General features: G+C 48.7%; 1 protein-coding gene across 9 annotated transcripts in view; it reads left to right on the forward strand.

The window, feature by feature from the left end:
- Positions 1–26,074, forward strand: part of Irag2 (inositol 1,4,5-triphosphate receptor associated 2) — a 96,052-nt gene that overhangs the window by 50,037 nt on the left and 19,941 nt on the right. For 5 of the 9 annotated variants that reach the window (XM_021228888.1, XM_021228890.1, XM_021228892.1 and 2 more), the window contains 8 exons: positions 4,876–4,953; positions 6,427–6,523; positions 8,369–8,510; positions 9,040–9,127; positions 20,615–20,661; positions 20,754–20,818; positions 20,975–21,073; positions 22,059–22,156. In XM_021228888.1, the coding sequence (XP_021084547.1) occupies positions 4,876–4,953; positions 6,427–6,523; positions 8,369–8,510; positions 9,040–9,127; positions 20,615–20,661; positions 20,754–20,818; positions 20,975–21,073; positions 22,059–22,156 (714 nt within the window). Of the gene's footprint in view, positions 1–4,875; positions 4,954–6,426; positions 6,524–8,368; positions 8,511–9,039; positions 9,128–17,525; positions 17,615–20,614; positions 20,662–20,753; positions 20,819–20,974; positions 21,074–22,058; positions 22,157–26,074 lie in introns of those variants that run through there. The other 4 variants (XM_021228889.1, XM_040743591.1, XM_021228891.1 and 1 more) reach the window with 3 other exon arrangements.

The raw sequence follows: 26,074 nt of genomic DNA on the forward strand, positions 1-26,074 counted from the left end.
TTACTGATGTCATTGGTCTTAATTTGCATTTACAGGTAACTGTAATATTGAATGTTTTTTCATATTCTGACTAGTCATTGGTTTTGTTTTTTTCCAATATGTATATTAATAGATATACAAGTCATTAGATAAGTAGCTTTTTCTGAATTTTGATTTAAAATTTTTTTACTTATTTGTATTACTGGCAATTGAACCCTTGTCCTGTTTTTTTGTTTGTGTCATTGGCTGTGAATGCTGTGGACAAGCACTCCTTTCTGTGTTACCCCAGCCTGCCCACCCAGAGCCCGGAGTCCCCACCACTGAGACACATGCCCAGCCCAACTCTGATGCCACAGCATGCCTGTAGAGGCCAAAGGACAATGTTTTAGAGTCAGTTCTCTCTCTCTCTCTCTCTCTCTCTCTCTCTCTCTCTCTCTCTCTCTCTCTCTCTCTTTTTCTCTTACTCATCATCAAACTCTCACAATAGTACCTCTACTCCCTGAGACATCTCACCAGCACCCCTAACTCTGTTACTGTTTAATACCCAGGACATGAAGCTGTTTTTTATTTCCCAGTAACATGTTCTGTGCTGTGAAGATGTTCACTGTAAGCGTGTGGCATCATTGATAATGAGCACTGCAGTTCTGATCATGGTAGACAGGCTTTTGATTTTTAGCAACCAATTAAGTGTACAGCCTTTGCCTGAAAGTCACTGCATTGTCTGTTACTCAAAAAGCTGTCAGGATGGTTTCCCTCACTACAGGGACTCTGAGATATTTGGCTACATCTCATAGCACAGTTGGCAGCAGCAGGGACAGTGGCCTTTGTCTGTCTGCCTTGGTACATGAATGTCCCAGACTCTGCAGCTCCCCCTCTGCAAGAGAATGCAAAGTCGAATGCAAACAGGGGGCCATTGTCTGACTTGTTTTGCCATATGGAAAATATGGAAATCGCCGCTACTCATTGTGAACCACCTGTGGAAATAAGTTTGCAGTCCGAATGCTTCATCATAGATGGGGCTTGGAACTGACGTGTCTGTTGTTCACATCACGTCTGCGGCATATGCCGGGTTGGTAGTGCCGAGGAATTCTGGGTTTGTATTTTGGGGTTGTGTGGCCTTGAGAAGCTCTATAGAGACTTCTGGAAGCATTGGCCACTGTTTGCAAGCTGGGAGGAGAAGTCTGTGTCTGCCTGCAGTGAGCACAGATTCACAAAGCTAAGAGGTCTCCAAGGCATGGTGGCTCACAACCATAACCCCAGCATTGTGAGGCTGAGGGTAGAAAGTCTGCAGTTTGAGGCCGCCAAGCTGGGCGGAACAGTGTTCCAGGCTAGCCCGAGCTAAGTAGCAAGACCCCCCTCCCCCACCACTACCAAAAGCAAAACGAAGAGTTCTGGGCTAGAGAAGGCTCAGTTGGTGAAGGGCTTGCTCTGAAAATATGAGGATGGCAGTTGGAGCTTCCGGTACAAAATCCAGGCATGGTGATGCATGCTTGTAATCCAAACGGGGGTGGTGATGAGCTGGGAGGGACGATAGAGGGCACTTGGTTGGGGCGGGGTGGCTGGAGGAAGGGACAGTGGTGGGAGTTTGTGTGTCAAACCGGTGAGATCCGGGTTCGGTGAGAGAACCTGCCTCAAAATCTCGGGTGGAGAGTGAATCAGGGGGACGCCTGTTGTTCTCTGGTCTCTGCATTCACATTCCTGAGAGAGGGGTTGTTTTCCTATTCTTAGCTATGATTCAGAGTATGGGCTACCAAGCCAGGTGGTGGTGGCGCACGCCTTTAATCCCAGCACTCGGGAGGCAGAGGCAGGCGGATCTCTGTGAGTTCGAGGCCAGCCTGGTCTACAAAGCTACACAGAGAACCTCTGTCTTGAAAAAAAAATAAAACAAAACACAACAGAACACAAAAAAAAAAAAAGCAGACCCAAAAAAAAAAAAAAACCAGAGTGTAGGCTACCGACTAACGTATTACCACGTATAGAGTTGAATAGTTGTTTCCCAGATTTCCATTATTTGAGGGATAAACTCTAAAAGACTGTAACTGTCAGGCATGGAGATTATAGGCATCAGAAAGATGATTTTGTTTTATATTGCTTTGGTTTTGGTTGTTTTGTTTGTTGTTTTAGTCTTTTGTTTTGTTTTTGAGACAGAGTTTCTCTGTGTAGCCCTGACTGTCCTGGAACTCACTCTGTAGACCAGGCTGGTCTAGAACTCAGAGATTCACCTGCCTCTGCCTCCCGAGTGCTGGCATTAAATGTGTGCGCCACCGCCGCCCAACTCAACACTTGACCTTTTTAAATGAGACTCTAAAAGCCAGAAGGGCCTGGACAGATGTTCTACAAACTCTTAAGTTCTGGGATTAAAGTCATGTACTTTCATATTGCTTTTGAGTTGGGGGGGGGTCTCCCTTTGTAGCCTAGGCTGGCCTAGAACTTGTCGTCCATCTGCCTGTGTTTCTGTATGTGTGTGTTTCGACTGTGCATGTGTCCGTGCACCACGCTTGCGCCTGGTGCACACAGAGGCAGAAGAGAGCATCAGATTTCCCGGACCTGAGTTACGAGTGGCTGTGAGCAGTCACGTGGGTGCTGGGACCAAACCGGGTTCTCTGTGAGAGCTGCGTCCCTACAGCCTCATAGAAAGACATTCTCGATTTCAGAGCAGTGTCCCAAAGTCTAAACTTCATGGTTGAGGAGTCATTGCCTCTGCCCTGTGGGGATCAGTGTTCTCACAGTCCAACTCCACCTAGAACCCCCACTTCTAGGGTTCCGTCAGAGGCACAAAGGGAAATTCCCACAGTAGTAGGAGTTTGCATTAAATGGTCCCCGTAGCAGCTTTGTTTGGTTTTGTGTTTTCAGTGCATGAGATGGAATCCTAGCATCATACGCGCTTGTCAATGGCAGACAAGTGTTCTACCACTGAGCTACACCCGGTCCTGATTTTCTATTTTCTTTTTAAATTGTGTGTGTGTGTGTGTGTGTGGGTATATATACTTATGTGCACACAAGTGTTGTGGTACTCGTGTGGAGGTCAGAAGGCAGCTATTTGGAGTCAAGTACTTTCAGACAGGCTTTGTGTGTTTACACGTATGAGTATGTGTGTGTTCATGTGTGTGCATGTATGCATGAGTATGTGTGCAAGAGTGTGCATATGTATGTGTATGATGTGTGTGCATGCATGCATTAGTATGTATGCATGAGTGTGTGTATGGGTGTGTGTGTGTGTGTGAGAGAGAGAGAGAGAGAGACCTGTCCTCCTCCACCTCTTCTCTACTTTACTGTTTGAGACAAGTCTCTCACTGACCCAGGACTCCCAGTTTGGCCAGACAAGCTGCCCAGCAAGCCCAGCGATTCTCCTGTGCTGCCCCCAGCACAAGGATTACAGTGTGTACCATCTTCTCGTATGGGTGCTGGGGTCTGAGCTCGGGCTCTCATGCCTGAGAGGCAAGTATTTTGCTGAAGGAGCGGCCTCTGCAGCCTTGAGTGGGCTGTCGTGCTTATTTGCCTCCTTTTCTTCTATTCGTTTAACTTTCAAACTGTTCGTTTCTTTAAATGTGTACTGGTTTCTAGATTAGAAAAGTATCCTGTGTGTATGAGTGTCTCGCTTACAGGTATGTACATGCACCACGTGTGTGCATTGTGCCTGAGGACTTCAGAAAAGGACACTGGGTCTCTTGGAACTGAAGTTACAGTTGTGAGTTATTGTGTAGGTGCTGGGAACTGAACCTAGGTCCTCTAGGAGGGAGCAGTGGGTGCACTTAACCACCGAGTTCAAGATTCATTCATTCATTCATTCCTATGTGTGCCTAAATGAGTGTATGTTCATGTGGGAACACTTGGAGGCCAGAAGAGCGTGTTGGATCCCTCAGAGCTGGTGTTGAAGGGGTTTGTGGGATGTCCAGCTTCTTACGTGGGCGCTGGGATCCAAATTCCAGTTCTGATGCTTGCACGGCAAGTGTGCTTAACCGCAAATCCATCTCTCCTCTGCCCTCAGCACTAGCCTAAAGTAGAATGTATTTCTCCCCGGTATGAAGTTGGGGAATCTCCTCCTCATTTCATGCGTGAAGAGTCTAAGGGACGAGCAAAGTTGGAAAAGAGGGACAGAGATGAGGAAGAAAGAAATGAGGTCATATTCGCATGTAGCTCTTTCAGGGCACATCATATAATCATATAAAGAAGACGTAGACACATTCAAGCACAAAAAGAAATCGCATAAACTAGGTGAAGCACCCCTGCAGCCCACTGGGCTTGAACGCTCTCCACACCCAGAGAAGCGAGGGCAGGCATGGTGTATGCATGTCTGTCATCCAGTCCTCTGGAGGTGGCCAGGGGATCAGGCATTCAAGGCTAGTTTAACCCTAACCCAGGAACAACGGCATTTTTAGCATTAGTTACAGTTGGCAGATGCCATCCTGCTAAACCAAGGCCACGATTTTCTGACTATGTATGCTTTAACTTTCTAGAAACTTACATCTATATGCATGCATGTACACAGAGGGGACAACTTGTAGGGGTCGGTTCTCTCCTTCTGCTGTGTGGGATACGGGGCAGCAAGTCGTCAGCCTTAACAGCAAGTGCCCTTGCCGTTGGTCCGGCTCGGCGGCTCCCGGAACATTTAACAGACATTATGATGGCCTCTGCGAGTCTCTACAAACTCCTTTGTCCAGTGTTAAGTCATCCGGCTCCCTGCTCACAGTCTGGATTTTACTTCTAGGTCAAACAGTGAGGTAAACACAAGGACAGGGTTATAGTTGCAAGTGAGCTCCCTTAAAGAACAGTGGTGGAAACCGGCTGCTTTCGGCCACTTTAGGCTATGGGCACGTTCTCAGGCCTGGGACATCTTGTGCTTCTGATTGTACTATATCCTGTCTTTCAATGCGCTCCACCGTTGTCTCACAACAGGGTTCCTTAGACGAGGAGTCGCCTCACTCTGGTCCCCTGTCCTGCACAGAGGGCCGTCAACTTCTGTGGAGGAAATTGGTAAGCATGAGATTTTTTTGTATTTAACTACTTAGGTAACAACTGTGACTCGACTATCATATCAAAATAAAATTGGCATTCAAACCAGACATGGGGGTTTCAGGAGGCAGAAGCCAGCTAATCTCTGTGAGTTCGAGGACAACCTTATTTCTATAGTGCGTTCTAAGTCAGCCAGGACTGCACAGCATGACTGTCTCAAAGCAGAAACACCCTAACCTTTACAGAAAGGAAAGAAATAAAGATAGATAGGGCTGGAGAGATGGCTCAGGGGTTGAGAGCTCTGGCTGCTCTTCCCGAGGACCTGGGTTTGAGTCCCAGTACCCACATTGGCAGTGCACAACCAGCTATAACTCCATTTCCAAGGGATTCAGCACCCTCTTCTGGCCTCCTCGGGTACTGCACTCCCATGGCGTGCACACATAGATTCAGGCAAAACACCCGTATATAATAAAATGACTTGAAAAAGATTATTCGGTTTGTATGAAAAAGCTGAGGGATCTAGATATGCTACTCACATACAAAAGATCACCAGACGGACAATGGATCCCTTCCTTCCTTCCTTCTTGGTTATGCCGTCTGGTGTAAGAGGCAGTAATACTGCCTTTGATTACAGAACCTTGAGGAATTATGTAGCTGGGCTTGCCCACCCCTTCCCGAAGCCTTGTTCTGCCTCAGTGGGAACTGGGCTCGCTCTGGCTCTGTGAGTGACAGGGACTGAACGCTGGGGCCTCACACATTGCCAAAGGCTATGCCTCTTTACTTCCTATTCTGAGACAGGGCCACACGGCGTTGCTCAGGCTAGCCCTGCACCCACTTAGTGGCCCAGGAAAATCTGGAGGGTGAGACGTTCCTGCTTCTACCCCCCAGACGTTATGACGCCAAGCCTGCACCTCCAGGCCAGACCCGAACACGCATTCGGATTTGTGCCGCAACTCTGGATAGAAGTCTGAAAGCCTGGGACCTGTCACGTCCTGCCCTACTTTTTCTATGACATTTTATTTATTTTTATTTTATGTGGGCGGGCGCTTAGCCGGCATGAAAGTCTGTGCACTGCATGTGTGTAGTACGCACGGAAGCCAGGAGAGGGCGCTGGATCCCCGGGCACGGGAGTTAAAGATGGTTGTGGGCCACCATGTTGGTGCTGGGAACCCAAACCTGGGTCACCCGTAAGAGTAGCCGGCGCCCTGCTGAACTAGCACCTGTCACCCGTTTCTTTTCTCTTTTTAAAGTTTTTAAAATTAATTTAGAATCTCATGTGATGTATTTTGGCCATATTCCCATCCCCCCAGCCCCCCCTCAGGTCCACCCCCACCACTCTGGCCATCTAACTTCATGTTCGTTCTACCCTGCCCCTGCCACAATGAGTTTTTGCTTTGTTTTGTTTTTGTTTTTTAAGCTGAAGGAATTATCTTGAGAACTGTGGGTGGGGTGGCACTTTCCTTTAGGCGTTAATGATGCCGGTTTTCTGTTCAGAAGCAGTCCTGCCTCAAACCACAGAGAAGGCAAAAAGGAAGCCTTTGCCAGAGACCCCTGACCTGGAAGGAATCTCGCCAGTGTTCGCCTCTGCTGGGTGAGTGTGGACACGCCCCTCCCCACTCCTGCCCGGGAGGGGTTTCTTGAAAGAGACAAAGATTAATAGCAACGACTCCTGTCCAGGGATATTTGTCTACAGATTCAATCAATATTACCCACTCTAAACCAGGTACCATTGCATATAATTAAGAACAGCTCCTTAAACAACAAGACCTGAGCTCAGATAACATTTCCACAGATGGTGGGAGAGATGAAGTAGGCAGGGGAAGCTTTGGCATCATGGTGAGAGAGTTCTGATGGGCGGATGTGAACAGGAGAACCAGGACCCCAGAGAGAAGGAGGAACATGCAAGCTGCACCTTTGTCTGTGGAGCCAACGCTTACAGAGTGGATTTAGAGGAGTTCCTGGGAAATGCAGAGAAAGCCGTGAGGGTAGGGGCCTGGCAGCCAGGCCAAAGGTAAAAGACCTGCTTCCTGAGAACGGCTGGAGCCAGACAGCAGCCACACTGTGTGATGATGGAGACAGACAGCAGCCACACTGTGTGTGATGATGATGATGGAGACAGACAGCAGCCACACTGTCTGTGTGTGACTGTGGACAGAGCCTCGTGTGTTCTGAAAGGACAGAAGACAAATTTAAGAAGGGACATAAAGAAAGTGGTTTGTGGATCATTTAAACAGACCAGGATCGTCTGCTACCCACAGGATATCGAGCTACATTGGTGTTTTAAGCCGGTTTGTTTTATTCACTGAAACCATCAGCAGAACGCCGCCCTCATGGTGGAATCATGGCTGCATCCTGTGTTCCAGCGAGCCTGATAGCTTCATTGGTTCTCTCCACGGTACGATAGGATGGTGCTGGTGCAGTTTACATTTTCCTGTATTGACTTTGTGGGAACGGAGACAGATTATGCCGGAGAATGCTCTACCACAAAACTGCTTCCCTGGCTCTCAGCCCATCTTTTTATTCATTAAAATTGTATTTCATGTATGTGGTTGTTTTTCCTGAAGGTATGTAAATGCACCGCATGTGTACCTGGTGCCCAAGGAGACCCCCCCAGAACTGGACTTACAGAGGGTTGGGAGCCATTGGCTGCTGGGAGCCAACCCTGGGGGCTCTTTAAAAGCAATGCACACTCCTAAGCACCATGTCTCCTGCCTGTAGTCCTCATTCTGAAGATGAAGAAACAGAAACATCAAATGTGATTTGCCTGAGACCATGTGTCTCTTTGTATATAATCAAATTAGGGCTCTGAGTGGAAAAGTTATTTATCTACAGTCTCACAACCTGCATGAGGCAAAGCCAGGATCTGAACCAAGATGTTGTGATTTAGTAGAAAACCTGCATTTTTTTAAGAAAGTTAAACTTGGCATCTTCCTGTGCCCCGAAATACAACAACCAAAAGGAGTGGTTTGCCTTCACAGCCTGTTTCCTGCAACACTTCTGGAGGTCTCTGACCACAGTTTCCCATAGCTTTCCCCTGAGGAGTCTGCAAGATTGTTCTGAAAGGTCAGAGAGTAAATAGTTGAGGCCTTTTGAGCCTCGTGGTTCTAATACAACTTCGCTTAGGAAAACAGGTCTCTGGTTGAACGCTGCCTGCTGCCTGTGGACGGTGTACCTGCTTGTGGCTCTGTGGGCAAAGGTTTTCCTTTACCCGCAGCTCAGTTTATCTTGTTGTTGCTGGTTTTCAGTGGACACTGGCTATTTCTACCCCCATGCGACTAAGCCTCTGGGGGCTCTAGGATAAAGTGGTAATAGAATCAGACTGACTGTCACTTTTTCAGACACGGCACAACCAATCTCTTGGGGGTGAGAAAGAGTTTAATCTTTAACACAATTTGAATGGGAAGTTCACCTCTACCCTCGTTCCTTCCTGCCACAGATGCCTTGTATCTTGATGGCCTCACAGCAATTCCAGGGCTAGAACTGACATCCGTCCCGTGTGTCAGAGCACCAGCCCATGCTCCGTGTGAAAGGCCTCGGGAGCCGGTGGATGGAGCTTTGGATGTGACGAGAGGACCCCAGTAAGTTAGGTCACGGCTGTCTCACCCTCTCCTGCATTTTATCTGATGTTATTACCCCTCGCTGGTTTTTGGTGGGGTTTCTCCAGCTCTCTGAGGAGCCATACTTTAGAATCCAGATATTGTGCCTTGGGATTCCACGAGACTGCTTTGTGGGACACACTACATGTTTACGGCAAAGGAGACTGAGATGAGTCACGGACACTGTTCGTGTCTGTTGCTCTGCACCCAGCTTCAAGGCTCCCTGGTCCTCACCTGCCTTTTAAAGTCAGAGGACTGATCTCTGGAACAAGCCTGCACATCTGGGGGGTTGGCCGGGTCGATGCCCCAGTGAGAGCCCTCTCGGCTGCTCCTCAGTGGGAGAAACGACTTTGAATTGCAAATGTCGTATTTTCATTTTTTTTTTTTGGTTGGCTTCTCTGTCCTTAGCAAACTTCTCTCTGAGGGAGAGAGAGGCTTCCTGCTTGACTTGAAGTTGGCTGGACTGGGGGAGGGGCTTTTCACAGAGAGCCACTCTGTTCTGTACCACCAGGTGCCCAGTCCCCGCGGGAGGCTCCATCGTGGGACCAGACCCAGACCCCCTAGGTTGCACCACGATGAGCGAGGACCTTAGTGCAGATGTGAGTATAGATGGAGATCTGTTTCAGCACCGCCATGATCCGGTCCTCTTCGGAGGCTGTTCCTCCTTCCTCTCCTACTTTATAAGAAATGTTATGGGGCATCCTAGAACTCACGCACGTAAGGTAATATCCAGCTTCGAAGCCAGGAAGTTAAAATTCAGTCATTCAGGGGCTTTCTAATCCCTGCATAATATAAATTTGGGTTATGGGCTGAGCGATGTCATGGAGGACCTGGGTTCAATTCCCAGCACCCATTGGATGGATAGCTCACAACCATCCCTAGCTCTGGTTCCAGGAAACATGACGCACTCTTCTGGTCTCTGTGGGCGCTGCATCATGTGCAGGCGAAACAGCCATACACGTAAACGAATCTAAAATAAAAATAAAACAAGTTTTGGGTTGAGTGACTAAGGGAAGAGTTGGGTGGAGGATGATGAGCTTTGTGTTGTATCTTGGTTTTTGTTATTCAAACTCGCTAATGCACTAACAAATCTCTGGTGGCCATGGGGTTTCCAGGAACTGAGATCAGGGCTGATGATCTGCAAGGTATTGGCTCTTACCAGAGAGTACACATTGCCAGAGGCAGGCACGGATGGTACCCTCTGCTAATGACAGTATCACTAAGGGCCCTTAGGTAATCACTCGAGGTCAATGTATGTACTCAGTGTGCCTTCCTTGGCGTTCAGAATCTGCCCATCCATCATTCTTAAAACTCTCACAGCGAACAATTAGCTAGCTTTTTCAGATGTAGTCGCAGAATTGAGAAATGCCACTCCATGGGGACACTTTGATCACTCCTCCCCACCCGCACCCCATATACCCATTTAGTCCTCCGTCCCCACATTCCATCCCTAGGCAGACAGCAGCCCTCCTCTCTGGAGGCCTGCCTCTCACACAGGTCTCTTATAAAGGGAACCAAACACCACTTGGCCTCTTGGGCCTGGCTGCTTCTAATGAGCATTAGATTCAAAAGTTTGGACCTCACTCTGGCTTTTGGATGTTACCTTTCTTTGTCCCTGGCTCACGGACATCTCCTGTCCTGATGGGAACAATGCTTCTGTGGATATTGGTGCGCAGGTTTCTGTGTAGCTGTCTTTGAAAGCCTTTGTGTGTAGGCCCACGAGTGGTACCCTGGTGTTTAACGTCTTGATGACGTACGGAACACATCCCACGGGCTACACTGCCTTGCCTTGCCGCCATCCACGTCTGGTTTCTCCACATTCCCACCAGCCCAGAGAATGCAAAGTGAGACCCCAGCAGGCTTTGATTTGCATTTCCCCAATGAATAATGATGTCCGTCGTCTTTGCATGTGCCTGCTGGCCATGATCTAGTCTCCACGTAAATGTGTCTCCTGAGGTCAGAGGTCTGCTTTCAAAACTGTCCTTCCTTTCCCTGCTCACTTCTTCCTGGTAAGAGCATTTATCTGCTTTCATAGATTTTACATGACATGGTTTCTGGTATACAGCTACGTATATTTTTATACTTAGTAATTTATACTCGATGTCTGTTCATCGGTGCCCTCCTTCCTGAGAGGCCAAGGGCAAGCGAGGAAAGGGACATGAGTCCCCTTTGCTACTACTTAGCATTCTTCTGAAGTTTTAATACAGGAAGTTGACCTTAGCCACTCACAGGATGTTTGGTTGTTAGCAATTTCCCTTTTATCGGGCACTAATTTCACAACAAAGAAGGAAGCAGCGGCATGAGCTGAGCGTCAGGCGTGCCTGGTGCAGGAGAGCATTTCCACACGCCACATTAAACCCCCTCCACCTGCCAGAGGGCCGTGGTCTCTGCTTTGGCAAAGGAGACACCTGGAGCTGAGGGAGTTACATCGCTTGCTAAAGATGACTCAACTAGTAAGTGGCAAACTCGGGTTCAGGTTCAGCTTCCTGTGGCTTCAGAAGAACCTGGGCATTCAGCGTCCCTCTTCAGCCCACTGAGTGTAGGTGCTTCCTTCATTAGGGTCCCCCGCGGCTCACCGAAGGTGGTCTGAGGGCTAAGAGATTACTGCTTGGTGCATCTGGCAGGATCTGCTTATCCTTTCCATGGGGTCTCGGCTAAGTTGTTTCATCTGTGAGATCTTGATAGCCAATGAGAAATCGGCGTCCCCAGAATCACAGTAGAAACATATCCAGCATGCTGCTGGAAGAATGTCTGGGTCCCCTGCAGAGGGTCACCCTACCTTCTTACAGCCCCGGGAAGCTGTCTTAGCCTGCGAGCTGTACAGTGGCCTAAACTACTGGCTCCCCACACTGTCACCCCAGGTTTCTCTTCTCCACACATGCTCTACAGTCTAAGGCTGCCGTGTCCTCCGCCCCTCCCCGCCTTGTCCCCTGAACACTTCACCTGTGAGCATTCAATGGCAAGCTTGTGGTTCTTAGTGTTCTCACGAATGATGAGTACAGGGATTAGAGTAAGTACAAGATAAGCAGCAGAACCCATAATCCACGACCGTCCAAGTACGCAGTGGCGATGCCCTTCTCATCTCTACAACCTCCCGATGAGCTTCTTGCCTCGTACCCAGGCTCTGCGTTGCCTGCCACACCTGCTTCTACCTCTGGTCCCCTCACATCGCCTTGTGGTTGTCTCTGTACCTCAGCCAAACCAGGAGGGTGTACTGTACTGTACTGTCACCATAAATCTCGCAGACCCGTCTGGGGGCGTTCCCCGGGGCACTGTCTCTGCATTTGTCTAAATTCTGTGTGGTTGCCAAGGCTGGCTTCAAAAACCAACTGCTTCTCAAGGCTTTCTGTGATAGCACAAAATGTTGATGCTCACGAGTCTCCACTTCTTGAGGGAGAGATTGCCAGTGACTGGGGGCTTCAAGGTGAGGTTTCCCTGGGCTACCTAGGGTGTATTCCAGAAAAGCCAACTGTGGCCAAAGGGCCTCCCTTTCTGGGCTCTTGCACCCCCTTTTTCTTCTGAGTCCCCAGTGACTCATTTTAAAACGGAAATTAATTAGATTTTTAAACATGTCTTTTTTCCAAGCCGGGCAGTGCGCGTATCACAGTGCCCGAGTAGAGGTCAGAGGGCAACGCGTAGGGGCCGCTTCTCTCCTTCTGCTGTGCGGGTCCCGGAGACCAAACTCGGGCCGTGGGCTAGGCAGTGCGCATCTCGACTACCACTCCCTCTTGCTAGTCCCGACTAGATAGTTTTTAGAAGACTCCTGTAGTTCTCACCGCCTAGAACTCACCACGTAGCCCAGGCTATCCAGAGATTTTGATTGTCCTGCCTCAGCCTGGCGAGGGCTGGGATTCTAAGTCTGCACCCAGCTCACCAGACTCAAGGCCCCGGCTGACTGCACCCTCCCTTTCTTGCCAGCCATATTTTGGTGGCCATTCACCGTATTATTTATTTATTTATTTATTTATTTATTTATTTATTATTTATCTGTCTGTTGGGGGGGTGGAGTAGCTGCGGGCATGCATGTCATGGTACACATGGGAGTAAGCACAGCTTGTAGTCATTCGCCATATTATTTATTTATTTGTTTGTCATCTATTTATTTGTCTGTCTGTTGGGGGTGGGATAGCTGCAGGCACTCACGCCCTGGTCTGCATGGGAGTCATTTCTCTCCATCCACTGTGTGGTCCAGGGACTGCAATAGAGTCGCCAGGCTTGGCAGCAAGCACCTCCACCTGCTGAGCCGCCTTGCTGGCCTCGGTTTCTTATTTTCGTCCTGTGTCAGGCAATAGGCTTGGTGGAGAGCATTAGATGGGGACACGGCAGCAGTTTGTCCTTTTAACCAGAGCGTGAAGCCTCCGCTGTAGATACCAGAGGGATATCGGTATGTGGTCCCTCTTGCCGGGGGGCCCCCAGGCCCTAGCTTTCGGCAGAAAGCATAGTCAGCACTGTCTAGAGTTCCCAGCTCATCTGTGACTTGGGGTCATCAGTCCTATAGAGGGGACCCTTCTTTGACCACTAAGCAGTGTATGCCTGACAACCTGAGACAGCTTGAAGCCTTGCCCTCCCCTGGTGTCACTCTGTCATTGCTGCTGGTGTCACTCTGTCATTGCTGCTGGTGTCCACTCTGTCATTGCTGCAGGTGTCCACTCTGTCATTGCTGCTGGTGTCCACTCTGTCATTGCTGCAGGTGTCCACTCTGTCATTGCTGCAGGTGTCCACTCTGTCATTGCTGCTGGTGTCCACTCTGTCATTGCTGCTGGTGTCCACTCTGTCATTGCTGCAGGTGTCCACTCTGTCATTGCTGCTGGTGTCCACTCTGTCATTGCTGCAGGTGTCCACTCTGTCATTGCTGCTGGTGTCCACTCTGTCATTGCTGCTGGTGTCCACTCTGTCATTGCTGCTGGTGTCACTCTGTCATTGCTGCTGGTGTCCATTCTGTCATTGCTGCTGGTGTCCACTCTGTCATTGCTGCAGGTGTCCACTCTGTCATTGCTGCAGGTGTCCACTCTGTCATTGCTGCAGGTGTCCACTCTGTCATTGCTGCTGGTGTCCACTCTGTCATTGCTGCTGGTGTCACTCTGTCATTGCTGCTGGTGTCCATTCTGTCATTGCTGCAGGTGTCCACTCTGTCATTGCTGCTGGTTTCCACTCTGTCATTGCTGCAGGTGTCCACTCTGTCATTGCTGCAGGTGTCCACTCTGTCATTGCTGCTGGTGTCCACTCTGTCATTGCTGCAGGTGTCCACTCTGTCATTGCTGCTGGTGTCACTCTGTCATTGCTGCAGGTGTCCACTCTGTCATTGCTGCAGGTGTCACTCTGTCATTGCTGCTGGTGTCACTCTGTCATTGCTGCAGGTGTCCACTCTGTCATTGCTGCTGGTGTCCACTCTGTCATTGCTGCAGGTGTCACTCTGTCATTGCTGCTGGTGTCCATTCTGTCATTGCTGCAGGTGTCCACTCTGTCATTGCTGCAGGTGTCCACTCTGTCATTGCTGCAGGTGTCCACTCTGTCATTGCTGCTGGTGTCCACTCTGTCATTGCTGCAGGTGTCCACTCTGTCATTGCTGCTGGTGTCACTCTGTCATTGCTGCAGGTGTCACTCTGTCATTGCTGCAGGTGTCCACTCTGTCATTGCTGCAGGTGTCCACTCTGTCATTGCTGCTGGTGTCCACTCTGTCATTGCTGCTGGTGTCCACTCTGTCATTGCTGCTGGTGTCACTCTGTCATTGCTGCTGGTGTCACTCTGTCATTGCTGCAGGTGTCCACTCTGTCATTGCTGCAGGCTGTAACACAAACAGGGAGGGCTCAGCTAGGTTGCTGCGTTGGGTCCCTCAAGTACAGTTTCAAGATTTATTTCCTAGTTTCCCCCCATGTCCACAGAGGAAGATTCCGTTCTTTCATTATCCAATTTTAGCATAACACAAGATTTTGAAATTGAACCCCAGTGTTGGTGAGAGGGTCTTTGAGTGGGTGTAGGAGCCAGGCAAGGAGAGTCTCGAGGGCTGTCCTTGTAGTGCGTGGGTATCCTGTAGTGCATGGCATCCGTCCTGTCGTGTGTGGGCATCCTGCATTACGTGGGCATCCTGTAGTGCGTGGGCATCCTGCATTACGTGGGCATCCTGTGTGGGGCATTTATAAGGAGAACACAACTCGCTTAGGGACCCACGAGAGAAGCGAAGTGAGATTATGCTGAAGCAACTGGACGAAATGTGTTTCCTGGGAACCCACAGGGTAGATTCAGTGTGTGAAACGCTAGACAGGAGGAAGTTAAGTAGGAATGGGTAGCTACTGAAAGCATGGGAACCCATGGCGATGCCCGGTAGATTCAGTATGTGAGATGTTAGACACGAGGAGGCTAGGTGGACATAGGCAGCTACAGAAACCACATGACGAGTACAGAAAAGCCCTGCTGTCTACTCCTGCCGATTAATTTTCAGCCACACCGAACCAGGTTTGGAAGTGAGCAGGCCTGGATGAAGGCTGGCCGCGTATTAGCCGTGGGAACTTGTACACATGACTGCACCTGTCTCAATTGGTGTCCCCTGTGAGAGGGGGGTGTTACTTTGCAAGGCCTTTTGAGTATCTGCATGCAAACACACAAACACACTCCCCCATGTATGTTACACACGTACCTACACGTACGTGTCTACGCCACTAAGTTCCTGCCTATAGGCTCGTGGAAATAGCTAAGTAGACCCCACACGGAGGGGAAACAGTGACCCTCTGTGACCCATTCTTTCTACTTGCTGCTGAGCGGGGAGGCATCTCTTTGCGTGGACCCTCTGACTGGCATCTCCAGGGGCGTCACCAGAGAGCAGACTTTTTAGGTCTGTTGGCTCCAGGTGGACATAAACCTTGTGGGCTTGGTGAGTGAGGAGGTTGCTGTCCCACACATCTACACATCTTTGAAATCCTTGCTTGCCTGCCTACATCTCGGTCTCTGCCAGTCCTTTCCTAAGTCAGTAGTAGACCGCGGTACCTCCTGCTCCAGTGCCCTCAGAGGATGCCCGGCTGGGGCAGTGTGAGCGGCATTTCCAAGGTGCACAGTGCTGGGGGCAGTGGTCAGGAGCACAGGACCGCTGACCCCTCCAGAGGCTGTGTCCATTGCCTTAGGGTCCTCCTGAGTCACAGTGATTTCTCTCTGGGCAATGACCCCTCCTCAACCTGCCTGCCTCTCCTCAGGCATTGCCTTCTCTGCTGCACTAAAGAGCAGGCAGCAGCTCTGAGTGCCTCGCAACCCCAGAGACAAGCTGGGTCCTTGTCCCTGCCCTGGATGTTCAAGAATTGGGAGTTCCATGATGGAGCACTTGGCAGGCTGAAACAGGAAGGGGAGGGTGGGCTGAGTCTGAGGCTAGCCTGAGCTACAAAGTAAGACCCTGCCACAAAACAAAACAATGCCCCCTCTCCCTCTGGCCCCTGATATGAGCCTACAAAGATACTTGGCAACATATGTGAATTCGCTGGTTCACATTAAAGATTTTAAAAAATTGTATGTGTATGGGTGTTTGGTCTGCTTGTATGTATCTGTACCACACCTCTGTGTGCTGGATCCCCTGGAACTGGAGAGCACTGGATCCCCTGGAACTGGAATTGTAGACAGCTGTGAGGCACCATGTGGGTCCTGGGAATCAAACCCAGGTCCTTTGCAAGAGCATCCCGTGCTCCTAACTACTGAGCTGTCTCTCCAACCTCAAGATTTACCTGTGTGTGTGTGTATGTGTGTGTGTGTGTGTGTGTGTGTGTGACCCACCATGTATGTGGGTACTGGCAGAGGCCAGAAGAGGGAGCTCTGGAGCTAGAGTTGGGAACTGAACTCAGGTCTTCTGCATGAGCAGCCACTGCTCTTAAAGGCTGAGCCCTCGCTCCAGCCCCAGCCTTGCTCCAGTTAATGCTTCCCAACAGCGCCTGTGGCTTTGACCCAGAGTCAGAGTGGTCAAAGGTGTCAAACTCAGAGGCCACCTCCTCACCTCAAAGAGCAAAGGAATCGGAGATGAAAATCTCTATTTATAGTTTAAAAGGCCTGAACTGTCTTTCCTCCCTTCGGTCGTCCTTCACGTCATGACTTGTTTCTCTATGACAGGCTGTCACCGAGGCAGAGGACAGGATCAATATAATACCGTGTGGGGATTTTCTGGCGGTCGTCTGTCCTGTTTTCTCAGGCTGTGTGTAGGCACAGCATTAATAACCTTGGAGAATAAACAACATCACCAGCTACAGGATTGGGCCACGCTGATGTTGATTGATATCTGCTTCTAAGTGAACCTTTCAGCGCTGGGTGCGCCCCACAAATCCGAGGGTGTGGTGTTCTTTTGGTTCGAAAGGAAAGGGGAAGAAATAAGGAAATTTAACTCTGCTCCTGCCCCAGGCCAGTTGAGCATTTAGAGCATTGAGATGGACAGAGTCCAGTCCTAGGTCTGTATAAACTCCGGCTACATTTTCTTTTTCTTTTTTCTTTTCTTTTTTTTTTTTTTTTTTTGGTCTTGTTAATTTGACTAGCTTTAGTTGTCTAAACCCAGTCCAGTAGTAAAATTATATGGGCAACACCTGTCTATCAGAGGGAGCATTTCCCTTTATAAAGACTGTAGTTAAAGCAGCATTTTACTGAGAACAAACAGCCCTAGAAGATTATCTAGGCCAATGAATTCCTAAAATCCTGTCTTTCCCTATTCTTCCTGTTTACTTTTCTATGTACACTTTGAGATACTGTTTCTCTCTCTCTCTCTCTCTCTCTCTCTCTCTCTCTCTCTCTCTCTCTCTGTGTGTGTGTGTGTGTGTGTGTGTGAGTGAGTGAGTGAGTGAGAGAGAGAGAGAGAGAGAGAGAGAGAGAGAGAGAGAGAGAGAGAGAGAGAGAGAGAGAGAGAGAGAGAGAGAGAGAGAGAGAGACCTGTGTTTGCTGACCCAGCCTATAGGAGACTGTCTCCTCACTGGGTTTCATTCCTTGCAAACCCCGCCCAGTGTTAACTCCTGCTCACAGGGGGCCTGGTTTTTCATGTAAATAGGATCAGGTCTATTTGAATGCGATGTCTGAGAGGGAGAACAGTCCTCCTGGGTGTTCACTTCATGGATTGAGCCAGTCTGCCACAAGTAAGTCAGTCTCCCACCCGAATTGACTCTATTTCCTGGTTTTCTTTGCTTTTAAAATAGGAGATTCTCCCTCACAATGTCTCCAGGTCATAGGGTGGTTGGTGGGGTTAAGGTCTTGAATGAGCAAGGGATGATGGTTTAAGAGGGGTTTAAACTACTCCTATCCCACCCCACATGCACAGCTGTCTAGAAGGTTTTCTCTCCAACTCTCCTACACCCCAATCCCAAATTTGAAATGAAATTTGAAGAACAAGAGGCCAATCTCCTTACTCTGGCTATTGTCATATGATGAACAAACACTTTGCTGGGCTACACTTATGACAAGTAGGATTGAGTTCTGCTGTCATTACCTGACGGTTGGGATTTATTAAGGTTAACAGCTTGAAAGTTAAATCTGACTGCTTCTACAGTATCCTTCAGAACTATGGGGAGACAGATGGACCCTTGGTGTGTGAGGTTTCTCCCAGATCACATAGGACATTTGTGTAGTCGGTAATCATTTGTCAAGACACTTCTGAGAAAGTTTCAGAGCATGATATGGAAGGCTTTCTACTGTGTAAACGGGACCCTCTGGCGGTACTGTCTAAGGTTACAGCTGAGCATAAGGGGACTCTGTGGGGCACACTGCAGATGAGACTTGTCTGTGACACTATAGGGACACATCATACATGTTTGCTATAGTTGTGCTTTGGCTTTAAAGAGGACAATTGGGCTTTTTAAACAGAAGTTTTGTTAAAAATAAAAGGTATGGTATGTTCCCTTTCTCCCACTTTTGGAAGGCGGTGTAATGGAACACGAACACACTTCTTCCTACGCTCAAGCATGAGCATCAAGGCACCGGCGGACAAGGCTGCCGTTAGTACTGCAGCTGATCAGCGTGGCCCGGCTTGTCTGTTAATGAGCTTTAAGTGTTCTTTAGAGAAATCAATTCTTGACTTTTATGAGGTATGACAGCCAATGGGATGGAGCAATACTTAATCTGCTACATTTTTTATAGCTTCGTTTCATGTATGTCCTATACATAAGTAAAACTGCAATCACTATATATTTAAACAGAGATAGGGCCAGCACTATTTAACTACCTGTAGGTGATTGGGTACAACTCTTCCGTGTTTGATCACTATCCCAGGTAGCTACAGGCTGTGCATGGAACAGAACATCTCAGTGTGTTTAGATATCTATAGATGTCAATCAAACATTTTAAAATGTGAAAACAAAAGTAAAGAAAATCCTTAGAAGAAATGAAACAGAAGCATAAGCAGTGATACAGATTCTTATTCTTTTCAAATTCAAGAATTTCTCCTTTTTTGTATTTGAGGTAAACACATTAAGATTAATATTTAATTTTTAAAAGATTTATTATGTGTCCATGTGAATGTACACTTGTGTACATGCAGGCCCCTGCAGAGGCTGGAAGAGGGGTATCAGAGCCCCAGGAGATGGACTTAGAGGTTGGAGTGAGCCACCACTGGGTTCTGGGAACTGAACTCAGGTCCTCTGCAAGAGCCACCAGCTCTCTTAACTGCTGAGCCCTCTCTCCAGGCCATGCCTATATTTAAGTCTTTATAAGTCTCAATAGTTGAGCCACTTTCTTTCCCAAAGCCCCGTGTCAGTGCATACTCAAAGTCATTCTGCAATGGAGAAGACACTGTATTTAGTCCAGTGTTGCAGTGTTGCTCAGAAGCCTGGCTGCTTCTCAGGCTCTTGGTGGACTCTCCCCTGGCCTTAATTCCTTGCCTCTCCCCCTGAAAACTCTCAGCATCACAGTTTGGGGAAATGAGACGATGGGTGTATGTTGTTTCGGGGTACACGCAGAGGCCAGAGACTCTCCATGCAGGAGTCACTTCTCCCTTTGCACTGTTATTGGTTTCTAGGGATTGAACTCCGGTCATCAGAGCTGGCATCAGCACCTCCACCTTCCCAGTCCCTTAGCTGCCCCTGACGTTTGTAGGTTTTAACAAACTAAGGAAAGGTAGACTGCTGGACGGAGGGTTGGTCAGCGAGAGAGCTCTTGCCTGGTGCGGTCAAGGCTCTTGGTTCATCAGGACTGCCCAAAGCCAATAATGAGATAAAACAACTAAAACCAAGCCCTCACCACAGCTCCCTGTGACTCTGCTCAGTGTTTTCTCGAAGGTGTTATCCTTCTGTAGAAGCCTGCCATTGGCTGTAGCCTTTGACGATTCTGCATCCAGTTGGTCATACAGTTTATGCACACCTGTCTGTAGTCATGCGTGCTTTCATTTGACCTTGCCTGGATCTGCTTCAGACATGCTAGATAGAATGGCAGCAGTTTGGGATTCAGTTTCCTTTCCTCAATCCATAACAACCAGGGCGATCTCACAGGAAAAGCCCAGGGCTTAGAGGGAGGCGCCAGACCAGACCAGTGCCTCACTCTGCTCTTTGAAAGAGTGAGCATGTGCATAAACCCTAGTGCTGCCCACCAGCTCCTCTCCACTCGAGAGCCCTTCCTATAAATGTAAAGGTCCAGACGAGACTTGCACAGCTTGCCCTGAAAGTCCACCGCCACTCCCTTTGAATGGAGTCGTGGATGCTGACATGGTCACCATCTGTCAGAACCCTGCAATGTGGATTAAGTCTAAAACATATCATTCATCTAGCAAGAAACCCAAGAGCCACTTCAGGTCAAAAGTTGGATGCTGAGTAACAGTCTCACAGATGAAAATGCTGCACTCAGGTAGCGCTTCCCCTGTAAGGAGAACATGACACAAGTGTGTGAGGTAAACTTCATCTGCCCTTGGGGCTTAGAATATGTTTTGCTCAAGGACATGTCAGGTTCTCTTGAAAGTGGGATATTGCCTCTGAGAGCAACTGTTAGGAAGTGTGCCATGAAGATCCCCTGTAAGGTTCCATTCCCAGACCCTCGCCAGAGCAGAGCAAATAGTAGCTTCGTTTAGAACTGTTGGGGATGTTTGCCTAAAGCTGCCTTTCTGGGATGGACTCTGTCAGATCTCTGAGCGTGTGTCTCCTTGTTCCCTGCAGGAGAATGGTGCCGGCCGCTTGTATTCTGAGAGCTTGCCACCGCTCAGGTTTGCTTTTGAACTTGGGTTCTTGTTCCCTTGGTGTTTAAGGGAAGTGTTTGTCCTCCATGTTGAAGACATTTCTCGTATCCTTTCATCAGGGAGTATCTCACACAGCCATCAACTGATCACACCTCGTCCTCAGAGAGTACCGTGACGTCAAGCGGTGAGTAGCTGTGGCGGGGAGAGAGAATCGGGGTTCTTATTGCAAACTGAGCCCTGGTGTCTGGCGGCCTGCTGAGGCGTGTGTGCAGGTAAGAGGAGCCTAGGCAAAGGAAGCCTTTGCGTGGCTCTCACGCTGTCAGCCTCTTCCTGCCGGCAGAATCAGGATCAGACATTTTGCACATGACGTCTGGTGACCTCGACTGCAAGTCCCTCTGCGAGAAGGAGGAGGAAGCAGGATCGGCCCCCGCCATGTCAGGTATGCTTTCGAGGGGCACAAGGGCAGCCCCAAAGCAAGCAAGCCCCTAGGCGGTGCCTGCAAACTAGCAAAGTCGATGGCCTTGGTGGCTTGATACGGCTGGGCACTCCTTTTCGGAAAACAGTTCTTGTAAAGCACCTTGAGGACATAGTCTGGAGATGTCTAAGAGGCAGCCCCATGTATGAGGGTGCCAGTGTTTTCTTTCAACTTTATAAACAGAAGAAAGACTGCAATAGATTATAGCAGGCCTTAAATGTTGCCACCTGGTAGAAATGAGTTAGACTCGGTTAGGTCTCATCATGTCAGCCCCAGCTCTAAAATTTAAGGAAAACCAGAAAACTTCCATGGGGGGGGGAAATCATATTTTCTAAGAGAAATTGATACCTATTTTGTTCTTATTTCTTAATGTCTTTTGTAACACCGCAAAGGGCTATTGTTTCTTGAAAAGCGCCGAGTGTTAGGTAGTGTCATCAACCTCTGTGCGGTGTGTGCAAAAATGAACAGACATTACCAAACATGACGGAGTGTCCCCAAAGTGTCCCTTCCCTCAGCTTGGTAGCCTGATGTTTGGAAGTGTCCAAGCTTTAGCAGAATGTCACGGTCACTGCCACCCTTGCATACGCCATTTACCAAACATTTCGTCAAGCTGCATGAAAGCCAACTTCCAACTGTGTCTCCTTCCCTGTAGCTGCCATCGGCCAGTAAGAGCTTTAGTAGAAAAGGGCAGCATTGTCCCAAGAAAAGCTTAGAAACAGCCAGCCAGTCCTCCGTGCGAAAGGCCGTGCCTACAGACCGGGAAAGACCCCGGCTGCTCCGTCCCTGGCTGTGCACGGGCAGACGTGCGTGTGCTCGGGGGCGATCTGACTACTGTCACGCGGCAGCCTTTGCTGTCCCTGGTCTACCCACATTACCACCCTCAATGCTTCTTCCTCTTTTGCTTGCCACCGACTCGCCCTCCATCTTTCACTGTTTCCTCTTCTCACAGGCACCAGCCCAGCTCCGGGGACCGCAGTCCTCGGGGACTCCGAGAGTGTGGACAAGGCTGCTGTGTCGCACCTGGTGAGGGAACAGTCTCGGTTAATGGTAAAGGCAGTGACGAGTTGTGAAGACCCAACTGTCCCTTCGAACTTACACAATGCTCTTTAGAAGTCTTGTTTCACTCTTTCAAGATATTAGGAAAGAAATACGAGTTACTGGAATTTAATTACATGACCAGCGTATTATTGACTTGAAGGTGATGAATGAGCTACACCAATCAGTAGTGTGTGTGTGTGTGTGTGTGTGTGTGTGTGTGTGTGTGTGTGTGTGTGTGATAGACAGAGAGAGAGAGAGAGAGAGAGAGAGAGAGAGAGAGAGAGAGAGAGAGAGATGCTGATCAGGCATAGAAGCAGACAGTCAATGATTATTGTGAAATTAATGGTTTGAAAGAAGCGCTAACAGGGTGAAAGCCGGAAGGGTCACAGGGGAGGCACTGTGAGAGCGACATGGAATTATAAGGTTAACACTAAACATTCACTAAAGATCCACTTGTGAGGATGGTTGAGGAGAGCTGGGGACTTGTGTGTAGCTTCACAATTCCCCAAGGCTCTTGCTCGCATCTGACCCCTTTTGCTGTGTGTGTGTGAAGGTCCCTTGCGTGAACAATTGAAGGATAACTTGCTTCATGATTCCCCTAGGCTTTCCCTTACATGTTACTCCTCTGCTGTATATGAGGGGCCGGAAGGGTGCTTGCTACATATGTAAGCATTGCTGTAGTCAGCAATGTAGTATCAAGAACCAGAGACCAGTGCAGGTAACTCAGGACAGACACAGCATGATGATTTGGGGGCAGGGAAGCAGATAACCATGTTAAAGTCTGAAAGGCATGGGGTGACAGATGGATGGGGATGTTACTTGGAATTATCCGTTAGATAACCAGAATGCAGTGTTGGCTACTGTAGATGCTTCTGTTTCCCCTCACTGAAAAGGGCAGAGGAAAATAAACCAGAACCCTCAGGTTGTCATGGGAGACTCTCCAGGGTGTGGACAGGGATTCTTTTCATCTCAAAGCAAGGTATTCCTGGACACCACCATGGATTATAAAAACAACGGTGGAGGGAATGGAACAAGTTCCGATGCTGCTGTCACAGTTCAGAGAAGGGAGGGGGAGGCCAACATGAGGTCTAAAAGGTAAATGACTATAAATCACTGAAGGACAGAGACTAAGTTAGGCCCAGGTTCAGAGCCTAACCTGTAAGAGTAAATGACGAGAGAAGGGAGGAAGGAAGGAGGATAGAATTTGAGACAAAAATAAAAAAACAATATGACACTTGTCAAGCTTCAGGTTAAGCCTGTAAGCTCTTACAACTTAATAAAGCCACCCAAAAAGGAGGCACGCATTTGTGTCATCAGACAGAAAAGCAAGGGTGTGGGTGAGGTTTCTCAAGGACTGGCAGGCAGGCTGAAAGTACCGAGGATATGGAGTATGTTATTGTCATCTATTATAGCTATTTTCATTGTTTTCTGATAGGATCTCATTATGTAGCCCAGGCTAGCCTAGAACTTGTGAGGTCTGTCTCAGCCTCCTGGGTGCTGGGATTACAGGTGTGCATTTGCTGCCATCTTCAAGGAGAATAGGGCCTTGATGAACAATATGGGGTCTAAGTAGGGAAGACTGTGTTGGGGAAACTAAGTCACACAACAATGGGGGACTTTTGTAAGAGGGAAGCCAGGGCAACACCCATCTTCAGGAAGGGCTGAGTTGTAGGTCAATTTGGATGTTGCTGTGATCTGAGCCAGGTACAGACGGAAGACGGTCTGCTTGGTCCAAGGGGGAGGAGGTCCTAGTCACAGGTGGAGAGATGAAGAATTGCAAACCCAGGCCACACAGCAGTTCGTGGACGCATGGCTAAGGCAGGCAGGAAGAGGGATAGAAAAAACTGGAGAATATTCACCCATTATGAGCATGAGTGAGGGCTTGCCTGCGTTGCTGCATTGGTGGGGTTTTGTGGAAAACACTCATCTAGTCCTTTTAGGCTTCATTTTTTATTTTATTGAAATTCAATCTTTTTCATAAAATATATTCTGGTTATGGTTTCCCCTCCTCAACAATTCCCAGTTCCTCCCCACCCCACCCCTCCATCTGGATCTACATCCTTTCTGTCTCTTGTCAGAGAACAAGCAAGTATCTAAGAAATAATAACAAAATAAAATAACAAAACAAGTCAAAATAGGACAAAATAAACAGAAGAATAAAGCTCCCCCACAAAGCACAAGAGAAACACACACAGACGCAGAGATACACACAGCCACACACACAGGAGCCACACACACACACAAAAAAAAACACAAAAAGGAAGCCACACAACATTAGGACACAAAGAACCTGCAGAGGTGCCCTAGAGTTCACTTTGTGCTGGCCATCCTCTGCTGGGCTTGGGGCCTGCCCTTGAGAGAGGTTGGTTTTCCCGGTAAGACTGCGCTGGAGAAAAGCAAATGTTCATTTGCAGATGCCATCAGTTGGAGAAGGCTTCCGAGTCAGGGATCAGGGTGTGTCACTTGTACGCTCAGCTCTAGGACTCCCTCTAGTGCAGCCCCCTGTAGGCCCTGTGCACGCTACCTCGGTCTCTGAGCGCATATGTGCCAGACCTTCTAGACATAGAAGGCCTCGTTTCCTTGGTGTCCGCCATTCCTCTGGCTCTAACCCTCTTTTCACCTCCTCTGCTGCAGGGCTCCCTGATCCCTGAGGGGAGGGATTTGGTGGAGACATCCCTTTCAAGGCTGAGTGTTCCAAGTTCTCTTGTTCTACCCAACACTGGGTCTGTGGGTCCCCGTTCCCATCTGTGTAGGAGGAGGCTCCTCAGGTGACGGCTGAGCTAGGCACTGACCTATGAGTCATTAGAAGTCATTTTAGCAGAGCAGTAGTATTTGGTTTTTCTCTAGGTGCCTGGCCTACCTATCCTCAGGCTCTTGGCCACCCAAGCAAGGCCAGGGTGGATCCCATCTCATGGGCTGGCTTTAAATCAAATCAGGTCTTGGTTGGTCACTTCCACAGACTCGACCCGCTATTGCTCTAGTGTATGTTGTCGGCAGGTCACCACTGTGGGTTGAAGGTTTTGTAGCTTGACTGGGGTTTGCCTCCCCCTTTGGCAGTGTGGAGAATGCCTTCCAGTACGGTGCGTGCTGGTCTGTAGGGGTGAAGGATCTAGGCAGGCACCAGCTCGGCTTCTCCATGTTCAATGAGCAGTGCAGGTGTTGTCTTCGGCAATAAGGCCTTACCATCAGGTTTGGCAATAATAGTTTGGGGTTCCCATGGAGCCCATCTGGCCAACAACTCAATTGGATGTAACCGATTCCCCGTGCTAGTTTTGGTCATGAGACGTCCAGTTGGGGCTCTGTCTCCCCCATTATTTGGCAATGACATTTAGGTTGCCTTCATACATGTCTGTATTTTAGGAAGATTCTATGACCCCTTCAAATGGCCCTCTTCATGTTTTCTGTCTCACCCACCTCCTCCCTCTGTCTTCCCATCTGATTTGTTTATTCCAGTCCCCAACTCTTCCTCTTTAACTACGTATTCTATTTCCCCTGCCTAGAGAGATCCATGCCTCGCCCCTAGTCTCTCACTGTATCCTAACCTCCATGGTTATACAGATTATAGCTTGGTTAGCAATGACTTAACAGCTAACATCCACATATAAGTGAATTCACATCATGCTTGTCTTTCTGGATCTGGTTACCTCACTCAGGATGATTTATTTTTCTAGCTCTCTCCATTTACCTGCAAATTTCATTTTTTAAGATGAGTACTATTTCATTATACAAATTTTCTTTATGGATTCTTCTGTTGGTGAACATATAGGCTATTTCCAATTTCCGGCTACTGTGAACAGAGCAGCAGTGAACACGGCTGAATAAGTGTCTCTGGTAGGATGAGGCAGCCTTTGGGTGTATGTCCAGGAGTGGCATAGCTAGATCTTGAGGTAGATCAATCCCCAGCTTCCAGGGGGGCTGCCACAGTGG

This window comes from Mesocricetus auratus, unplaced genomic scaffold (genome assembly GCF_017639785.1).
Source record: "Mesocricetus auratus isolate SY011 unplaced genomic scaffold, BCM_Maur_2.0 Super-Scaffold_100001, whole genome shotgun sequence".
Lineage (NCBI taxonomy): Eukaryota > Metazoa > Chordata > Mammalia > Rodentia > Cricetidae > Mesocricetus > Mesocricetus auratus.